The sequence below is a fragment of the Pteropus vampyrus genome, unplaced genomic scaffold (genome assembly GCF_000151845.1).
Source record: "Pteropus vampyrus isolate Shadow unplaced genomic scaffold, Pvam_2.0 Scaffold20, whole genome shotgun sequence".
Lineage (NCBI taxonomy): Eukaryota > Metazoa > Chordata > Mammalia > Chiroptera > Pteropodidae > Pteropus > Pteropus vampyrus.
In genome coordinates, this window is record NW_011888801.1 from 1,156,529 (window position 1) to 1,173,511 (window position 16,983).

The window sequence follows — 16,983 nt, forward strand, 5'->3', positions numbered from 1 at the left end:
TATGATGAATTACACGATCACCTTATTTATGCATCAAAACCTGGGAACACCATGTAGTCATCAAAACACATGTTTTAAGCTATTTGGTGATATGAGAAGATACCAATGCTATATAGTTAAGTAGACAAAAGATTACAAAGCAGTAAATACATTATTTACAATTTTATACATTAAAATTGCTTTCATATATATATGAAAAAAGACTGGAGAACAATGTATTCAATGTTAACAGCGATTATTACTGAGTGACAGGATTATGGATACACTTATGTCTTCTTCATATTCTGTATCTTCCAAATTTTTTATAATAAACATATATTACCTTTATGGTTAAAAAAACAGCAATGAGGAAGAGGAGACAAGAAATGTAGACAACTCTTTTGGTTAAAGGGTAACAATCAGGAAGGTTGTTGTTATCATTGTTGCTTACTAAGAAGGGGAAAGTATGGGGAAAGCTGACTGAAAAGGAAAGGTTAAAAATTTAAATCAAAGAGAAAGAAAAAATTAAGAAAGTAAGGTATTAGGAGAAAAGGAGAGGGATGGAATCAAGAATATGTGTAAAATATCAGAAAAGAACAGCGGGATGCATGCCTCTTTCAAAGATTAGAACAGAGGAGGAGGGAAGGGTGACTAGAGAGTTTTTATGGGTGGTAAATCATAAGGTCTACCAGAAGCTACAGCAGCAACTCCTGAATACAGAAGGGCCACAGAGCTTAATAAATATCAATCAATTTCTTTAATTTATTTAGGTAAATTCTTGATATCCCAGATCATGTTTTTCTTATAGATAACATCATAAAGTTATGAGCATATGTACCAAAAATCATGAAATTTTTAATTTTATAGCTTCCTGGTTCAAGTTTTCGCAGGATTTTTAAAATTAAATTTATTGGGGTATTTGGTTAATAAAATTATATAGGTTTCAAGTGTACAGTTCAATAATACATTATATGTGCATTGCATTGTGTGTTCACCACCCAAAGTGAAATCTCCTGTGGGATTTTTAAAGAATGTTTTATTTTTCTAGTTCAGATTGACCTTCAGTTTACTAAACAACTTTGAAGAGCAACTTTTCATTAGAGAAGACTTCCCTGATTACCATCCTACTGTCATTAGAAACTCCCAGAGTGCTTGGAAGATCAAGGAATCAAGGTCAGCTATATACACAGGCTTAGTCTCAAGCCCTTATCCTCTTACCCGATAACAGGCAATTCCCAGTCCTAGCCAGGTAAGGCATGAAGGCGATCTCTTACAGGCTTGCAGGTAGGTTTTCTTTGCCTTTTCATACTGCAGAAAGAAAGTACCACTAAGCTATTGTTCTTTAGGAATCTTCGAACACTGCATTGCTAGAATAATCATGGTGCTTCTTCAATTGCACTCCAGACCAATCTAAGATAATGAGTCCTTGAGTTATATGTTTCTTTTAAACCTAATTTTTTTGGAGTTTTAGGTTCACAGCGAAATTGAGAAGAAATTACAGAGATTTCCCATATATGTACTCCATGCCCCCACACATGTATAGCCTCTCTCACTATCAAAATCCCCCACCAGAGTGGTACTTTTGTTATAATTGATGAACCTACATTGACACTTCATCATTACTCAAAGTCCATAATTTACCTTAGGGTTCACTCTTGGTGTTGTACATTCCATGGATTTAGACAAATGTATAATGACATGTATTCCTCATTAGAGTATTTCCCTGCCCTAAAAATTCCCTGTACTCAAAAAAAAAAAAAAAATTCCCCGTACTCTGTCTATTCATCACTCCCCTTCCCGAATCCCTGGAAACCACTGATCTCTTTACTATCACCACAGTTTTGCCTTTTATAGACTGTCATGCAGCTGGAATCATGAAGCATGTAGCCCTCTCAGATTGGCTTCTTTCACTTAGTAACATTCATTTAAGGTTCCTTTGTGTTTGTTTTTTTTTTCATGATTTGAGAGCTTTATTTCCTTTTAGCTCGAAGTAATATTCCATTGTCTAGATGTATTACAGGTTATCCATCCACCTACTGAAGGAAATCCTTATTGCTTCCAAGTTTTGGCCATTATGAAAAAAGCTAATTTAAACATCTGTGTGTAGGTTTTTGTGTGGATATAAGTTTTCAACTCTTTGGGTAAATATTAAGGAGCATACTCACTGCATAGTATGGTATGAATATTTTTAGTTTTGTAAGAAATTGTCAAACTGTCATGTAAAGCAGCTGTACCATTTTGCATTCCCAACCGCAATGAATGAGAGCTCCTGCTGCTCCACATCCTTTTCAGGATTTGATGTTGTCAGTGTTCTAGATTTTGACCAGATTATGGTGTATAGTGATATCTCATTGTTGTTTTAATTTGCATTTCCCTAATGACATATGATGTGGAGTATAATTTCATACATTTATTTGCTATTTGTATATCTTCTTTGCTGAAGTATCTGTTAAGGTCTTTGGCCTATTTTAAAATCAAATTGTTTTCTTTTTGTTGAGTTTTAAAGAGTTCTTTGCGTATTTTAGATACCAGACTTTTGCAAATATTTTCACCCAGTTTGTGGCTTGTCTTTTCATTCCTTTCACATTGTTTTCTGCAGAGCATAAGTTTTTCACGTCGATGAAATCTAACTTATAATTTTTTTCTTTCCTGTGATGCCTTTGGTGGTATATCTAAAAAGTCATCATTATACCTAATGTCATATAGGTTTTCTTCTATATTATCTCCTAGAAGTTTTATAGTTTTGCATTTTACATTCGGTTCTATGATCCCTTTTGAGTTCATTTTTAAAGGTATCTGGATTTATTCTTTTGTGTATGGATATCGAGTTGTTCCACCACCATTTGTTAAAAATATTTTCTTTGCTCCATTGTATTCCTTTTGCTCCTTGTCAAAGATGGGTTGACTATATTTATATGGATTTATTTCTGAGCTCTCTATTCTGTTCCATGATCTATTTGCCTATTCTTTCACCAATACCATACTGTCTTGATTATTGTTAATTTTGTAGTAAGTCTTGTAGTCAGGTAGGGAGTCAGTCTTCTACTTTTGCTCTTCTTTTTTAATATTATGTTGGCTATTCTGGTCTTGGATTGTATTTTATGTCTATTTTCAGGGAGCTGTTGAAAGAAAACTGGTGAGAGGAGAAGGACAGACCAAATTAAAGGGCAGACTTTGACGTGAAAGCAGTTCCAAAGACATCTATAATCTTTTTAAGAGGTGAGGCAAGGAGTTACATTGAAAGTTCTGTGTGACCACAATGATTATCAGAATTCCACCTAGACTCTATGAATTGATCACCTTTTTTACTTAAAAGTGACATGTGGTAGGATGACAGATATAGAATCTCTGAGCTAAGGGGTATATTTGATAGAACCTCATTATTCTGAGAGTCTGTTCCCTTGCTGTAAAAGGCCTTAGAAGTTCTCAGCAGTACAGGAGACATTTAGAAACATTTTTTTTAAAAAAGTTCCAAAAGAAGTTTTCCTCAAGGGACCACTCTTGTCTTATATCTCCAGCGTGAGAGATGAAACTATAACTGAGCCTCAGCAAATAGCCTATGAACTCCTTGCCTAGTGACTGCATAAGTTAGCAGCTCTGTGGAGATGCAGACTGCAATAACATCAAAAAGAAAACTTATTTACTTTACTGTAATGATAGTGATTTTTCTCTTTCAAGCCTATGTGAGCTTTCCTACTTAAATTATAAGGCATTGTAACTTCTTGTTGCTGTTGTTTTATTTTTACATAGAAAGAAAATTGGGTATTCTGCAGGGAGAAATGGAATGAAGTCGAAACAAAAGCATGAGTTAAAAGGTCTTTGGGAAAATGCTGATAATGTTGAAGTGGGATGATTGGTTCATTCTACTATTCTGTTTACTTTATATTCTGTTTACTTTATATTCTCTGAAAGTTTCCATAAGAGAAAGCTTCTTTTAGGAGGCTTTGGGGTGTTTCTTAAAATAAGGAGAGGAATTGTTAAAGGGTCAGGTCAGAGTGCTCTGTGGGATGGGGTTAGCCTCAGCTGAATTAAATGTAATCCTTTGTGCTGCGGAGGAAGTTTGGAGAATTTATTTTGAAGCCCATAACACTTTCCATTAGTTAAGGCAAGCTAAGAATATTTCTACTTCTGCTAAAATAAAATTTATTGAGTTCTTAATAACTTTTTAGTATTATGATGGTTAAAACCACAGACTCTAATATGAGACTGCCTGGATTTATATCTTGCTTCTATTAATTACTGGTTATCTGATGATGGGCAAGTCACTTTATCTTTGCATATAAAAATATCATTATCATATTACGACTTTTAGTCCACATGGATGTCAATGCTTGACTGTAATCAGGTCCCAGACCATGACCTGATTTACATGGTTACACCCCGTTCTCTATCTCTCACCTCCTTCTCTTCCAGATAGATGTGCCCCAGTCGCAGGAAAATGAAGTGCATCTCAGAAGCATCTACTACAAAACTAATGGTTCGCTCATAGCATGCCTTGGCCTCAGCATGATTTCCACTCAGAAAGTAGAGATGGCCCTTCACACCCCAAACGTTAGGGTTCTGAGAAAGTGAAGAACAAGTAGTACGTGGGATGAGGTGATGTTTAATTTAAAAGTACATTAATGATCTTTGTTTAACACTTAAACTTAAATGTTAAAATTATCTGCTTTCTTTTTCTAATAGCGCTCAGTTAGAAACAGGGCCATTCAGTTGCCCTCTCATTTCTTTCTTGCATTCTTCAAAGCTGTTCTGTCTTTGGGATAAATATTAATAAAAACATTCAAGTATAGCCAGATAGTGTTCACAATAAGAAAAACAGAAGCACAGAAAACTTGAAATAGATAAGGTATCTATGAAAGAGCTGTCCTTATCCTTTTCTCTGCCCTCTGCAAAACTCAGAATTGCTTAAGAAAAACAAATGGAAGGAAACAGGTATATGACCTAACTGACTGCTAATGACTCCCATCTCTGGAAACCAGAAATCTACCTGTGATATGGCATAACCACCTTTAAGAAAGTCTGCTCACTCCTTCTCCAAATTAAACCCAAGAGGCTCTAGCAAAAGTTATTACCAGGTAGTCCATCTGGGCTGCTTGTTGAAGGTATGCCTCTGCCTTGGCAAAGTCCTTCTTGAGGAGGTACGTCTGGGCCAGCACCAAGTAATACTCACAGCTGGGGCCTCCTTGAGGGCATAACAGCTCATGTGCAAGCACCCTGTGCACATACTGCAAGGAAAAATCAGATTATAAGGAACATGTAAATGACTGCATTATGTTAGTGCCATAGCTCTCATTGTTGAAGATTCTCTCTCTGATAATAAACATTAAGTAACATATTATAGAATGAAATGATTATGAACTTCAAAAGGTTAGAGGTGAATTATAAACATTCAGTATATCATGGTTACATTACCAACTATTCACTTAGTCACCAAATGTAGATGTTCCCAAGTGAATACAGTATTGCACAATTCTGGTATTGCTGGTCAACATATTAGATGGGTTTTAGCCTGTTTTCGTTATGCAGCAGATAAAGGCACTTACATTTACACAGAAGGTAACATTTTCAGGCAGCCGTAATTACAAGGAAACTTACAGTGAGTGAAAACCTCCCTTTACTAAAATTCTAGACTCCGGATCTTGGAAACAGTGTATCTATTTGTGACATACTCTCAAACATTTGTTTTTTTTCACTAGTTTTATACTTTTGCCCATTCTTTATTTTTAATACTATGCAAGGCTTGCAAATTTGACAGTCACATGTACTCGCTAAGCAGAGGGGGAAACCCTTCTTTTCCCTCTGTTCCCATCTCAGCTTATACTGTAGAAACTTCCACTAACACTTATCCCTTCTTAGGAAAATGCTGAAGGGAGGATCTGCAGCTGTTCCCTCTACCTGCATTCTGGCTTTGACATGGAGGGATAGTGACTTATTTAATCAGGGAAACAGAGAGCCTGTTTTTCTATTGGGAAAGGTTTAATGTGGCCCACTCCCACCCGGTTCATAATTTTTGCCCTTTCTTGAACTTGTCCACCCTCAAGTGGAACATGCACAGTGCAGGATCAGGGCTAACTCTCTTGGCTCTTGGATCTTGCTCTCTCTCCTACTGCTTGTTTCATGAATATACTTCTGTTTCCCATGTGGTAGGTAGACCTTGTAGGATACTCTTCTTCCTTGGGAGGAGGCTGCAATTCTCCAGATGTTCCACCTGTGACAGCATAGGTTAAGTTAAATCTAGGACCAGTCACATCTCCAGCCCAGTTTTACCAATAAAACAATTTAATATTTTTATCCCCCCACACTGATATAGCACCGTGTATCTGTTCCAACTGGTTCAGATCCTGAAAGGAAAGAAGGGTATAATTAGGTTCCTGTGAAATCCCAACACTTGCCTGAGTTCCCATAATAAAGTGACATCAGGCTGCATATAGAGTCTTCATTTGCTCTGCTGGTATTCTACAGGGAGCAGACTTGCAGTGAGGTCTTCTGAGGCTCCCTGCAGAAAGTGGTTCACGCCTGGATATTCATCCCACTAGGCTTACTGTGTGCTCTCAAAAGCATTTTGATTTCTGTATCATACATATTTAAGCTTACAAATAGACCATTATGAATAGAATAAGTAGTTCATTAAAATCTTTCCATCTATTTGTACTTTTCCAAATATTCTGACCTGCACAGCATTGAACTTCATCAAGAACCGTATGGTTTCCATGAAGATGGTGGTAGGAGTTTGGGAAACACCATAAGAAGTGGGATGCAGAAAAGTCGATGAATCTTGACATTTTGATGCTTCTGAAAATATATTAAAAGAATAGACGATTAGATGTTAAGGAAAAAAATGTATGAACCTCAGACACACTAATGTAGCAGGGAGATTATTCTAATATATGTGAGAGAGATTATAATCTGGAAAGCAATAGATTGCTCTACAGCAATGGTCCCCAAAGAGAAGATCTCAAAAGTTCTCAAGGTTATTCAACTAATGTTTCCAAATGCAAGTCACAACCAAATAAATGGGTTTTTATAAGTATTCAGATCTTCCTGAATGTGAAACATAATCTATAGATATTCTAAAAATGAATCATTAGAAAATCATAGGTCGATAGCTGGCTACTTTTCTGAGTTAAATATACTTGTTTATTGAAAGAGTTATACTACTGAGTTTGGATTTCAGAGCCTAGCCTCATATGAAGGCACTTAGGCAAAATGATAGATAAACTAATCAACTTTCAAATGTGTTAAGATGACTGTTTTGGTAATCATAGGAGTTGTCATCCTTGTCTAGTTTGTTTATACCCTCTTGCATTTGAAAATCTTTTTCCTAATTACCTCTTTTTGCTGGTATCTCCTTGACATATAGGTTGGATGGTTTTTGGTCTACTGGATCCTGAGATTGTACAGACAAAACGGGTTCTCCTGAATCAGACTGCAGTTTGGAGGATGCTTCAAGAAATCCATCTAGAATGGATAATGGAGTTCCTGGTCCTAAATAGGTTAAATTTTAATGAGGGGGAAAAAACCCTTCCTACATTGAATATTAAAAAGTTATTACAGAAAATAAAATATAATCAATTTTCAAAACATATTCCAGAACTACTGCATGGACAGACTTGTTTTGCAGACTTTTTATATTTCTGTATAATTTAAAGAGTACAAGCTAAACTGAGAGCAGTTTCTGTCACTATAACCCCTAGTCCAACCCTGCTGCTAGCCCAAGGCATGATATCATTTGCTAGACCCAGAATCTCAAGAATCAAGATGAGAAGATTAATATATTTTTAGATGATATTAAAACCTCTGAAAGATAGGAATTCTAATCATCTCAGTGTTTAATAATAATAATTAATAATATAAGTAGCCATAGTTGAGCATGACTATATGCCAAGTTTTGTACTAAGAACTTTAATGTATAATCTTATTTATTGTTCACATAATGAGATTTTATTTATTATGCTCCTTTAAACCATGTGCATCACAGAGAAATTAAATAATTTGCTGAAGCTCTTAAACATACCATGTTGCCTCTCAAGCAAACAAATGTTTGACAAATAAAAAATAAAAGGTAATGCCAGGCAGGAAATGATCAGCACTAGCTGGATATGAATCAGAAGAGGTCACTCAGCTAGAGCAAAAGATGTAGCTTTGAAAAATAGGTAGAAATTGGAGAGAAGGGCATACAAGGCTATGGGCATGCCGTTGGAAAAAGGATGGAAGTAGTGAGGTAATTTATTTTATTGGGTATTGAAGATTGCATAGAGAAAATTAAGAGAAAGGTAGGTTGGGGCTACATTGTATTGATATTTGAATGCTAGGATTTTTCTTCTAGAGGCAAAAGATGAGGGTTACAATGAAGAGTATTGAACAGAAAAATTATATGATGAAAGTGGTATTTTATGAAGATTAACAGTGCTATGTAGCAAGGAGAAAAAAATATGGATGGAGACAAAGAGATCTGTAATAAGGCTGGTAAAACAGTCTGGATATTTGGTAAGGAGAGTAGTGAAAATCTAAAGGAAAGATGCAAGGAACATTTTGAAAGAGAAACAACTGGTCTTGGGAATTAAATCTGATATAGGTATGGGGGAAACTCAAGCAAGAAAGGAAGAAGAAACAAGAATAACTCTGAGATCATGAGCTTGGATGACTAATATAGTGATGTGAAGTCAATTTGGGAGATGAGGAGTTGAGTTTACTAGTAGAATAATCCAGCTGCTGGGTTCTGGAGGGTTGTCTGGGTTAAAGATAGATACTTAAGAGTTATCAGTAGTGAAATGGAAACTATGACGGTAGGTGAGCCCTTAAAAAGCAAGACTGTGTTAGCGAGAATTGATTATATCTAATGACAGTGACAAGAATGAGGAGCTAACGAGGGAAACCCAAGCAGCTGAAGGTGGCAATCTAAGATGTATTTCAGGGAGGAGAGTGGTTAAATACTGCAGACTGATCATTGAGTAAGTGAGGATCTTAATTTTTAAAAATTGTTAATATTCAGCTTTTCTGAGGTATAAGTTATATATTAAAAAGTGTTTGAAGTATATAATTCAATGAACTTTAACAAATATATACATTTATGTAATCGTTACCACAATCAATATATAAAAGATTTCTAGTGCACTGAGGAGCTCCCTTCTTCTCTTTGCAGTTAGTTGCCAACTCCCAGCTGAAGACAACAACTGATTTGCTTTCTCTCAATATAGTTTTGCCTTTTCTAGAATTTAATTTAAATGGAATCATACAGTATTGTACTCTTTTGCATCTGACTTATTCAGTTAGCATAATGTTTTTGAGATTCATCCATGTTGTGTATATCGGTAATTTGTTTCTTTTTATTCCTGAGTGGTATTTGATTGTGCAGTTATATGAAAATTTATTAACCATTCACCTATCTATAAGTGATTGGGTTGTTTCCAGTTTTTGTCTACTATAAATAAATCTGTTGTGAACATTTGTATACAAATCTTTGCAAGGATATATGTTTCCATTCTTTTGGGTAAATACTTATGAGCGAAATTGCTGGCACACGTATGTTTAACTTTTTTTTAAAATTGCCTGTTTTTCCAATTGGTTGTACCATCTGGCATTCCCATCAGAAATTTTGAAGAATTCCAGTTACTCCATATCCTTTCCATAACCTGGTATCATCAATCTTCTTAATTTTAGCTATTCCGTAGTAAATTGCATTGATTTTCAAATGTGAAACTTACAACCCTTTGTGGATTGGATATATTATCATTTATATATGTTGCTGAAATTGACTGGCTAATATTTGTTAAGAATTTTTGTGTCTCAATTCATGAAGGTTATTGGTATGTACTCTTCTTTTCTTAGGATGGATCTGTCTGGTTTTGATATCACAATAATAACTATTCTCAAACTTTAGTACTGGAGGTATTCCCTCTTCTGTTTTCCGACTTTGTTGTAGGAAGAGGGGAGGCCTGGAGTTTTCTTTGTGAGAGGGTTTTAATTACATATTTAAATTTCTTAGGAGATATATGGCTATTTGGATCTTCTCTTTCTTCTTGATAAGCTTTGTATGTCTGTCAAAGTATTTGCATTTTATCTAAGTTGTCAAATTTGTTAACACTAAGTTGTCAATAATTTCTCCTTACTATTTTTCTAAGATTTATAAGATTTGCAGTGGTATCTCTTTTCATTCCTGATATTGGTATAATGTATCTTCTTTTTTTCCTAATCAAATTTATCAATTTAATTGATCTTTTCAAAGAATCTGTTACTGGTCTCATTAATTTTCTCTATTCTTGGCTGTTCTCTATAGGTCAGTGCTGACTGATTGGGATGTAATCTATGCACTAAAATTGAGGTGCTGTGAGTGAGAAGGAATCTATTGCCAAGTCTCATAGATATTGCTCTTGTCAAAGAAAAATAAATCCTCCAAACCACATATCCTTCCATTTCTTACAGGAAATTCAGCTCCATCATAATCTATGGAACCAACATCATATAGTCCATCACTGACCCAAACATTGTTATGTGGCACATGACTGTATAACATATTATTGAAGATAATAAAAAGACATGAGTAGTATGAGGATTGGGGGGGGGGGAGGGAAGGTAACGCTATCATTATTGGCAGATGATATCATAATCATATTCTAGGAAAAATACTATAGAATAATCTATTAGAATCAATGAGTCAAACAAGACTGTCATATACAAGTTTAATCTAAAAAACAATAGTATACAATAAAATTGAAAATGTAGAAAGTCAATAGCATATCCTAAAAAGATAACAGTGATAACTAACTAGAACATATAATTAAATGAGATCATATAATGATAGCAATGGAATCTATAGAATACTATGAATTACTTAAACAGGGCCTCGGTGGAAAAAAATGTTAAAACTTTAACAAAGGACATAGAAGATGATCTGAGTAAATGGAGAGATCTCGACATACTTGGAGGGAATGGTTTAAATAATATACAGGTGTTAATTATCCCTCAATTCATCCAGTTCTATCCAGTCCAAATAAAATTTTCAGCTAGATTTTTTTTTATATACTTGATAAACTCATTATAAAATCCATTAAGATGAATAAAGGTCCATGAATAAGTAAGTTAGGAATAAAAAAAAACAAATTAGAGAACCTGATACACTAGATATTAAGGCATACTACAACACCACAGCAATAAAGAGTGTGATATTGTTTTAAAATAAGACAAAAAAAAGAATAGAGAGCTCAGAGACATATATACCTTAAGTCTAATAAGAAAAGAGGATTGTTTAATTAATAATTTTCAGAAAACTAGATCCTTGTATGGAGAAACATGAAACTGGACGCCTACCTTACTTAGCAATCAAAGATGGAATCCTGCCTGATAAATTAAAGATCTAAATGTAAAACTAACATGATAAAGTTAATTGAAGAACATGTGACTTGAGGTAGGAAGAGCTATTAAAACAAAACTTCAAAAGCACAAAACTATAAAGAATTAAGGAAAGTTGAACAACACAATCAGCTAATTAAACCTAATTGATACCTATAGAACACTACACTCAACAACAGCAGAAAACACATTCAAGTGTTTCTGAAACATTTATTGAGATAGATCATATGCTGGACCATAAAATAAGTCAAAATAAACTTAAAACAATTCAAATCATACTAAGTATGTTTTCTAACCACAGTGAAATTAAATTAGAAATGAAAAACAAAGATATATGGAAAAATCTCCAAATATTTAGAAAATAAAAACATACTGCTAAATAACACATGGTCCCAGCCATTCCAAGAAAAATGAAAGTATATGTCAATTCAAAGACTTGTAGATGAATAGCAGCTTTATTTTAAAAAGTCCCAAACTGAAACAAGCCACATATCTATCCAACAGGTGAATAGATAAACATTATAGTATCTTTATATAATGGGATACTATTTAGCAATATGAAAGGATGAACTACTGACATAGACAAAAACATGTTTGAATCACAAAATAATTACGCTTAGTGAAAAACTCAGACCAAAAAAAGAGTATATACTGTGAAATTCTATTTAATTCTAGAAGTTCTGAAAATTTTTAGACATTTTCTAGAATTTGAAAATTCTAGAACATATGAACTCATCTATGGTGATGCCTACCTCACTTCACATTCAAAGATGGAATCCTGCCTGATAAATTAAAGATCTAAATGTAAAACTAACATGATAAAGTTAATTGAAGAACATGTGACTTGAGGTAGGAAGAGCTATTAAAACAAAACTTCAAAGGCACAAAACTACAAAGCACAAAACTACAAAGCACAAAACTAGAAAGCTAATTGGCGGCTGTCTGGAAATGGGGGCAAGAAAAAAGAATAGAAATAGGTGCAAGGAAAATTTGGGGGAGTTTAGATATGTTCATTGAATTGATTGTGGTGATATTTTCATGGGTGTTTTCATATGTTTAAATGTATTAAATTGTACATGTTAAATATGTGCAGTTTATGAAATGTCAATTACACCTCAGAAAAACTATTGAAAATATATGCACACAAAATAACAATATGCAATAACATATAAATAACATAACATATGCGAAAAATATGCAAACAAAAACACACATTAAATACAGGAGAATGACTGATTTCCTGAAGTAGAGGACAGGAGAATGGCCATAAAGAAACAAGGGAGTGCACAAATAAATTTAAGAATCACAAGAGAGAGACCTTACATGTTGGGGAAGAGAGTGAGGGGGAAAAAAAGAACTTCACTCTGCTAGAATGATACCCCTTTTAGAGGTACACAGAGAGCAAATTCTTTAAAATTAAAAAAACTGAATAGCAATAGTAGAAGCTTCAGACTTTCAATCATATAAATGAGGAAATATTTTGGAGAAGTCTTTTCCTGGTATGCCCAGAACAACTCAAAACTCCACCTATTCATTTAACAAATATTTACTGAGTACCTATTATGTGCTTGGTGCTATTCATAAGGCCGGTAATTTTCCCAATAGCCATTCATGATCTCCATTCCCCAGTCCTACCTGCTGGGGCTTCCGCCTTAATTGCTGTTGTAGAGGAACCATCAGTGATTCCCCAAGGGCCTAAACTGGATTCTACGTTCCCTCCTTCTTCAACATACTCTATAGTACCCATACTCTTCTCCTTCGTTACTTGTGCCTGAAGCACTCGCGCCTGAAGCTGTTTGAAGCCTTCATGAAATGCCATTTCCATTCTAATATCGTTGTTTTGAATTTCATAGTACAAACCTGAAAGAAAGATGCTGAAATGAATGTGACTAATTTCTCACCATCATTTACTGAAGAATTGCAACATTTCTCACATTTTTACCAAAGTTTAAGAACTACATGAAGGGCCACTAGAGAAAGGAAAGAGAAAGAGAGAATCTTATAATGAGAGAAAACACATTCAGATCACAAGAAAATACCATACCAAGCAAAGTCCAGGCTACAACATTACTTGGTTCCAAGCAAGTAGCATCCTCAAAGAAAATTTCTGCCTGCTCATAGTTCTCCATCAGGACAGCCAGGACACCACACAGCAACAAGCTGAGAAGACACCACCAACATGATTAACAACATGGTTCCATGTCACAGTAATGAAATCAAGACAACTTCATATAGAAGTTTATTTGCTTCTACTCATTCCCCATCTCCTTTCACCCATACCTGTGGATATGATTCTGGTTGAGGGAAAGAGCCTTCCGAAAACACTCCTGTGCTTTAATGTTGTCCTCAGTTAGGAGGCAAAAGGCACCATAGTCCAGCCAGTGTTCCAGGTTCTGGGGCTCACGGACTAACCTCTACCATGTGAAGCATCAGGAGGACCAACGTTATTGTAACACCATGTCATATATTTATGCATGTAACATCACACAGAAGCACTCCATAAATACTATAAGCTCTATGAAAGCAAAACTTTGACTTCTTTTTTGCCTACCATTGAATTCTGAATGCCTAGCACAGTCAATGTTCTGGCTTACCATAAAGTCAATAACTATTTGACTTTAAAAATCTAAATTGATATAATAATAATCTAAATTGAAATAATCTAAAGATTTATTTTATGGTTCATTTTAAACATTCACATATAATCATTTCTGTCATAATCTAGAGATGGCAAGTATAAGTTTATCTACAAGTATGCAAAACCAGCACCTCGTAATGAGTGAAAAGTACAAAATATTGCTGAAAGAAATTAAAGATGACATAACTAAATGGAAACACCTCCCATGTTCATGGATTGGAAGAGTTAATATGTTAAGATGTCAATACTGCCCAAAGCAATTTACAGATTCAATGCAATCACTATCAAAATCCCAATGTTTTTCGATCCCATCTGATCTCAGAAGCTAAGCAGGATTGGTCCTGGTTAGTACCTGGATGGGAGACCACCTAGGAAGACCAGGTGCTGTAGGCATAAAAAATAAATAAAAAATAAGGGATTGTAAGCTGACAAGGTCTTTGCAATCTGTGAGGTCAACCAAGGGTTGCCTCACTTAAAAAAAAAAATCCCAATGTTTTACAGAATTAGAAAAATCCATCATAAAATTGATATGGAATGTCAAGAAAATATGAATAGCCAAAACAATCTTTAAAAAGAAAAACTGGAAAACTCACACTTCCTGATTTCATAACTTACAAAGCTACAGTAATTAGTGTGGCACTGGTATAAAGACAGATATATATAGATCAAAGGAATAGAATAGAGAGCCCAGAAGTAAACCTTTGCACATATGGTCAAATGATTTTTGACAAAAGTGCCAAGACCATTCAATAGGGAAAGGACAGTTTTTTCAACAAACGGTGCTAGGAAAGCTGGATATCGACAAGCAAAAGAATAATGTTGCGTCCTTACCTGACACTATATACAAAAACGTAACTCAAAGTGTATCAAAGACCTAACTAACTGTAGAACCTAAAACTATAAAACTCAGAAGAAAACATAGGACAATAGCTTCATGACACTGGACTTGGCAACGATTTCTTAGATATGACACCAAAGGCACAGGCTACAAAAAAAAAAAAAATAGACAAATTGACTTAATAAAAATTAAAAACTTTTGTACATCAAAAGAAACTATCAGGAGAGACTGGCCAAGATGGTGTGGAAGACAGATGTTGTGTACTCCTCCTCTCACAACTACATTAAAATTATAATGAAACTACAAAGCAACCATCACGGAGAGTTGCCTGAAGTCTGGCTGAACAGAAGTCATACAACCGGAGCCATACGTAACAGGTCACCTTGGGGCTGGTAGGAGGGGCAGAGACATGAAACATGTGTGGCTGTCAAGAACTAGGAGGGTTATCTTGGCTGCAGAGCCCCCTCCCCTCCCTGAGGAACCACACTGGGCTCTCCAGCCCAGGGTTCCAGAGCTAGGAAGAGAAGTTCCCATAACTTCTGGCTGTGAAAACCAGCAGAGATTGTGGCCAAGTGACACAGAAGGCTGTGGGAATTGCAGGCATTCCTATTAAAGGGCTCACACCCAAACTTACTCACTGACAGACTCACTCACTCTGGAGCTCCAGCAGCTGCTAGAGGAGTGCCAGGGGCATCTGAGTGACACTGAGTTGTCGGGCTTCAGGGTGAGGGCTGGAGGGGCAGCTTTCTCTCAGACAGAAGTGTTGGCAGTATCCATTATTCCTTGGTTGGGTCCTCCATCCTCCCACCATGTGGATACAGGCAGCCACCATATCTGAGTCTCCATCAACCTGGATAACATAAGTTGCTCTGTCCAGGTGATTTCCCTGTGACTCTGCCTCTCTCAACTTGTGAGCCCACATAAGCTGCCTCCAGTGGTTTATTCCATATAAATGGCTTGTCTTGGCTCATGCTGTAAACTTTCCTATAATCTCTCAAAGGCTCACAAAACCCAAAGGAGTAGCATCTGGCCTTGGTGTGCACTGTACCTCTTGCTGAGCAGCCTCAAGCCCCACACTAGCAGCAGCTGGCCTCAGTTTCTGACTTGGCCTCTCGAGGCACCTAGAAGCCCAGCACAGGTGGCAGCCATCTGAAGATTGCGTGGTGACTATTACCAGGTGGTCCCAGAAGTGCACAGTCTGCAGCTGACCTTGGCCTACAGCTGGGCCGCTCCCAGGAAGCCCTTGGCTTGGCATACCCAGAGGCCTGCTTCAACCGGTGATGGAGCCGGAGTACCACCCAGGCCTGCATCTGAGGAGGACACACTCGAAGGGCAGACTGGGAAGGCACCAGAACTGTGATAAAGTAACTCCTGCTCTGTAGAGTCAGCCCCTCACCGGCCAGTCCTCACAACCAATTAGCCTAAGAGTCAATCCCTCCCATCGAAGTGCAAATAACAACCAAGGCTCAACTATACCAGGGAGGCACACGTGACTTACACAAGAGACATACCTTGAGCACCTTGCTGGGCCCCACAAGACAGCTACTATATAAAACCACTCTACTAAGACCAGGAGACTTCGGAGCCCTACCTAATAGATAGAAACAAGCACAAGGAGACAGCCAAAATGAGGAGGCAAAGAAACATGTCCCACATGAAAGAACAGAACAAAGCTCCAGAAAAAGAGCTAAACAAAGTGGAGATAAGCAATCTACCAGAAGCTGAGTTCAAAATACTGGTTATAAGGATGCTCAATGTACTTAGGGCAAGAGTAGGTGAACTCAGGGAGAACTTTAACAAAGAGATAGAAAACATAAAAATGGAGATGGAAAACATAAAAGGGAACCAGTCAGAAATGAAGAATACAATATCTGAGATGAAGAGTACATTAGAGGGAATCAACAGATTGGATGAAGCAGAGGATTGAATCAATGATTTACAAGATAAGGTGGTGGAGGACACCCAATCAGAACAGCAACAAGAAAAAAAAGAATCTTAAAAAAATGAAAATAGCTTTTAAGGGGCCTCTGGGATAACATCAAGCACAACAACATTTGCATCATAGGGGTACCAGAAAGAGAACTAAGACTTTCAGTTGATTTCTCAACAGAAAATTTGCAGGCCAGAAGGGCTTGGCACAAAATTTTTAAAGTGATGAAAACCCAGGACCTACAGCCAA

The 16,983-nt window shown here is 36.2% G+C and overlaps 1 protein-coding gene and 1 long non-coding RNA gene across 2 annotated transcripts in view; both read right to left on the minus strand.

The window, feature by feature from the left end:
• CFAP70 (cilia and flagella associated protein 70) overlaps positions 1–16,983 on the minus strand; it is an 84,946-nt gene that overhangs the window by 11,455 nt on the left and 56,508 nt on the right. Inside the window, 8 exon segments of the mRNA XM_011355228.2 lie at positions 1,198–1,287; positions 4,378–4,539; positions 5,052–5,204; positions 6,650–6,771; positions 7,309–7,464; positions 12,964–13,188; positions 13,373–13,488; positions 13,609–13,742. Of these exon segments, the coding sequence (XP_011353530.1) occupies positions 1,198–1,287; positions 4,378–4,539; positions 5,052–5,204; positions 6,650–6,771; positions 7,309–7,464; positions 12,964–13,188; positions 13,373–13,488; positions 13,609–13,742 (1,158 nt within the window).
• On the minus strand, positions 10,645–12,953 carry LOC111736499. Its single transcript, XR_002779195.1, has 2 exons — positions 12,081–12,953; positions 10,645–11,286 (listed from the first exon to the last, which is right to left on the minus strand). It is a non-coding gene; the product is annotated as an uncharacterized LOC111736499 (long non-coding RNA).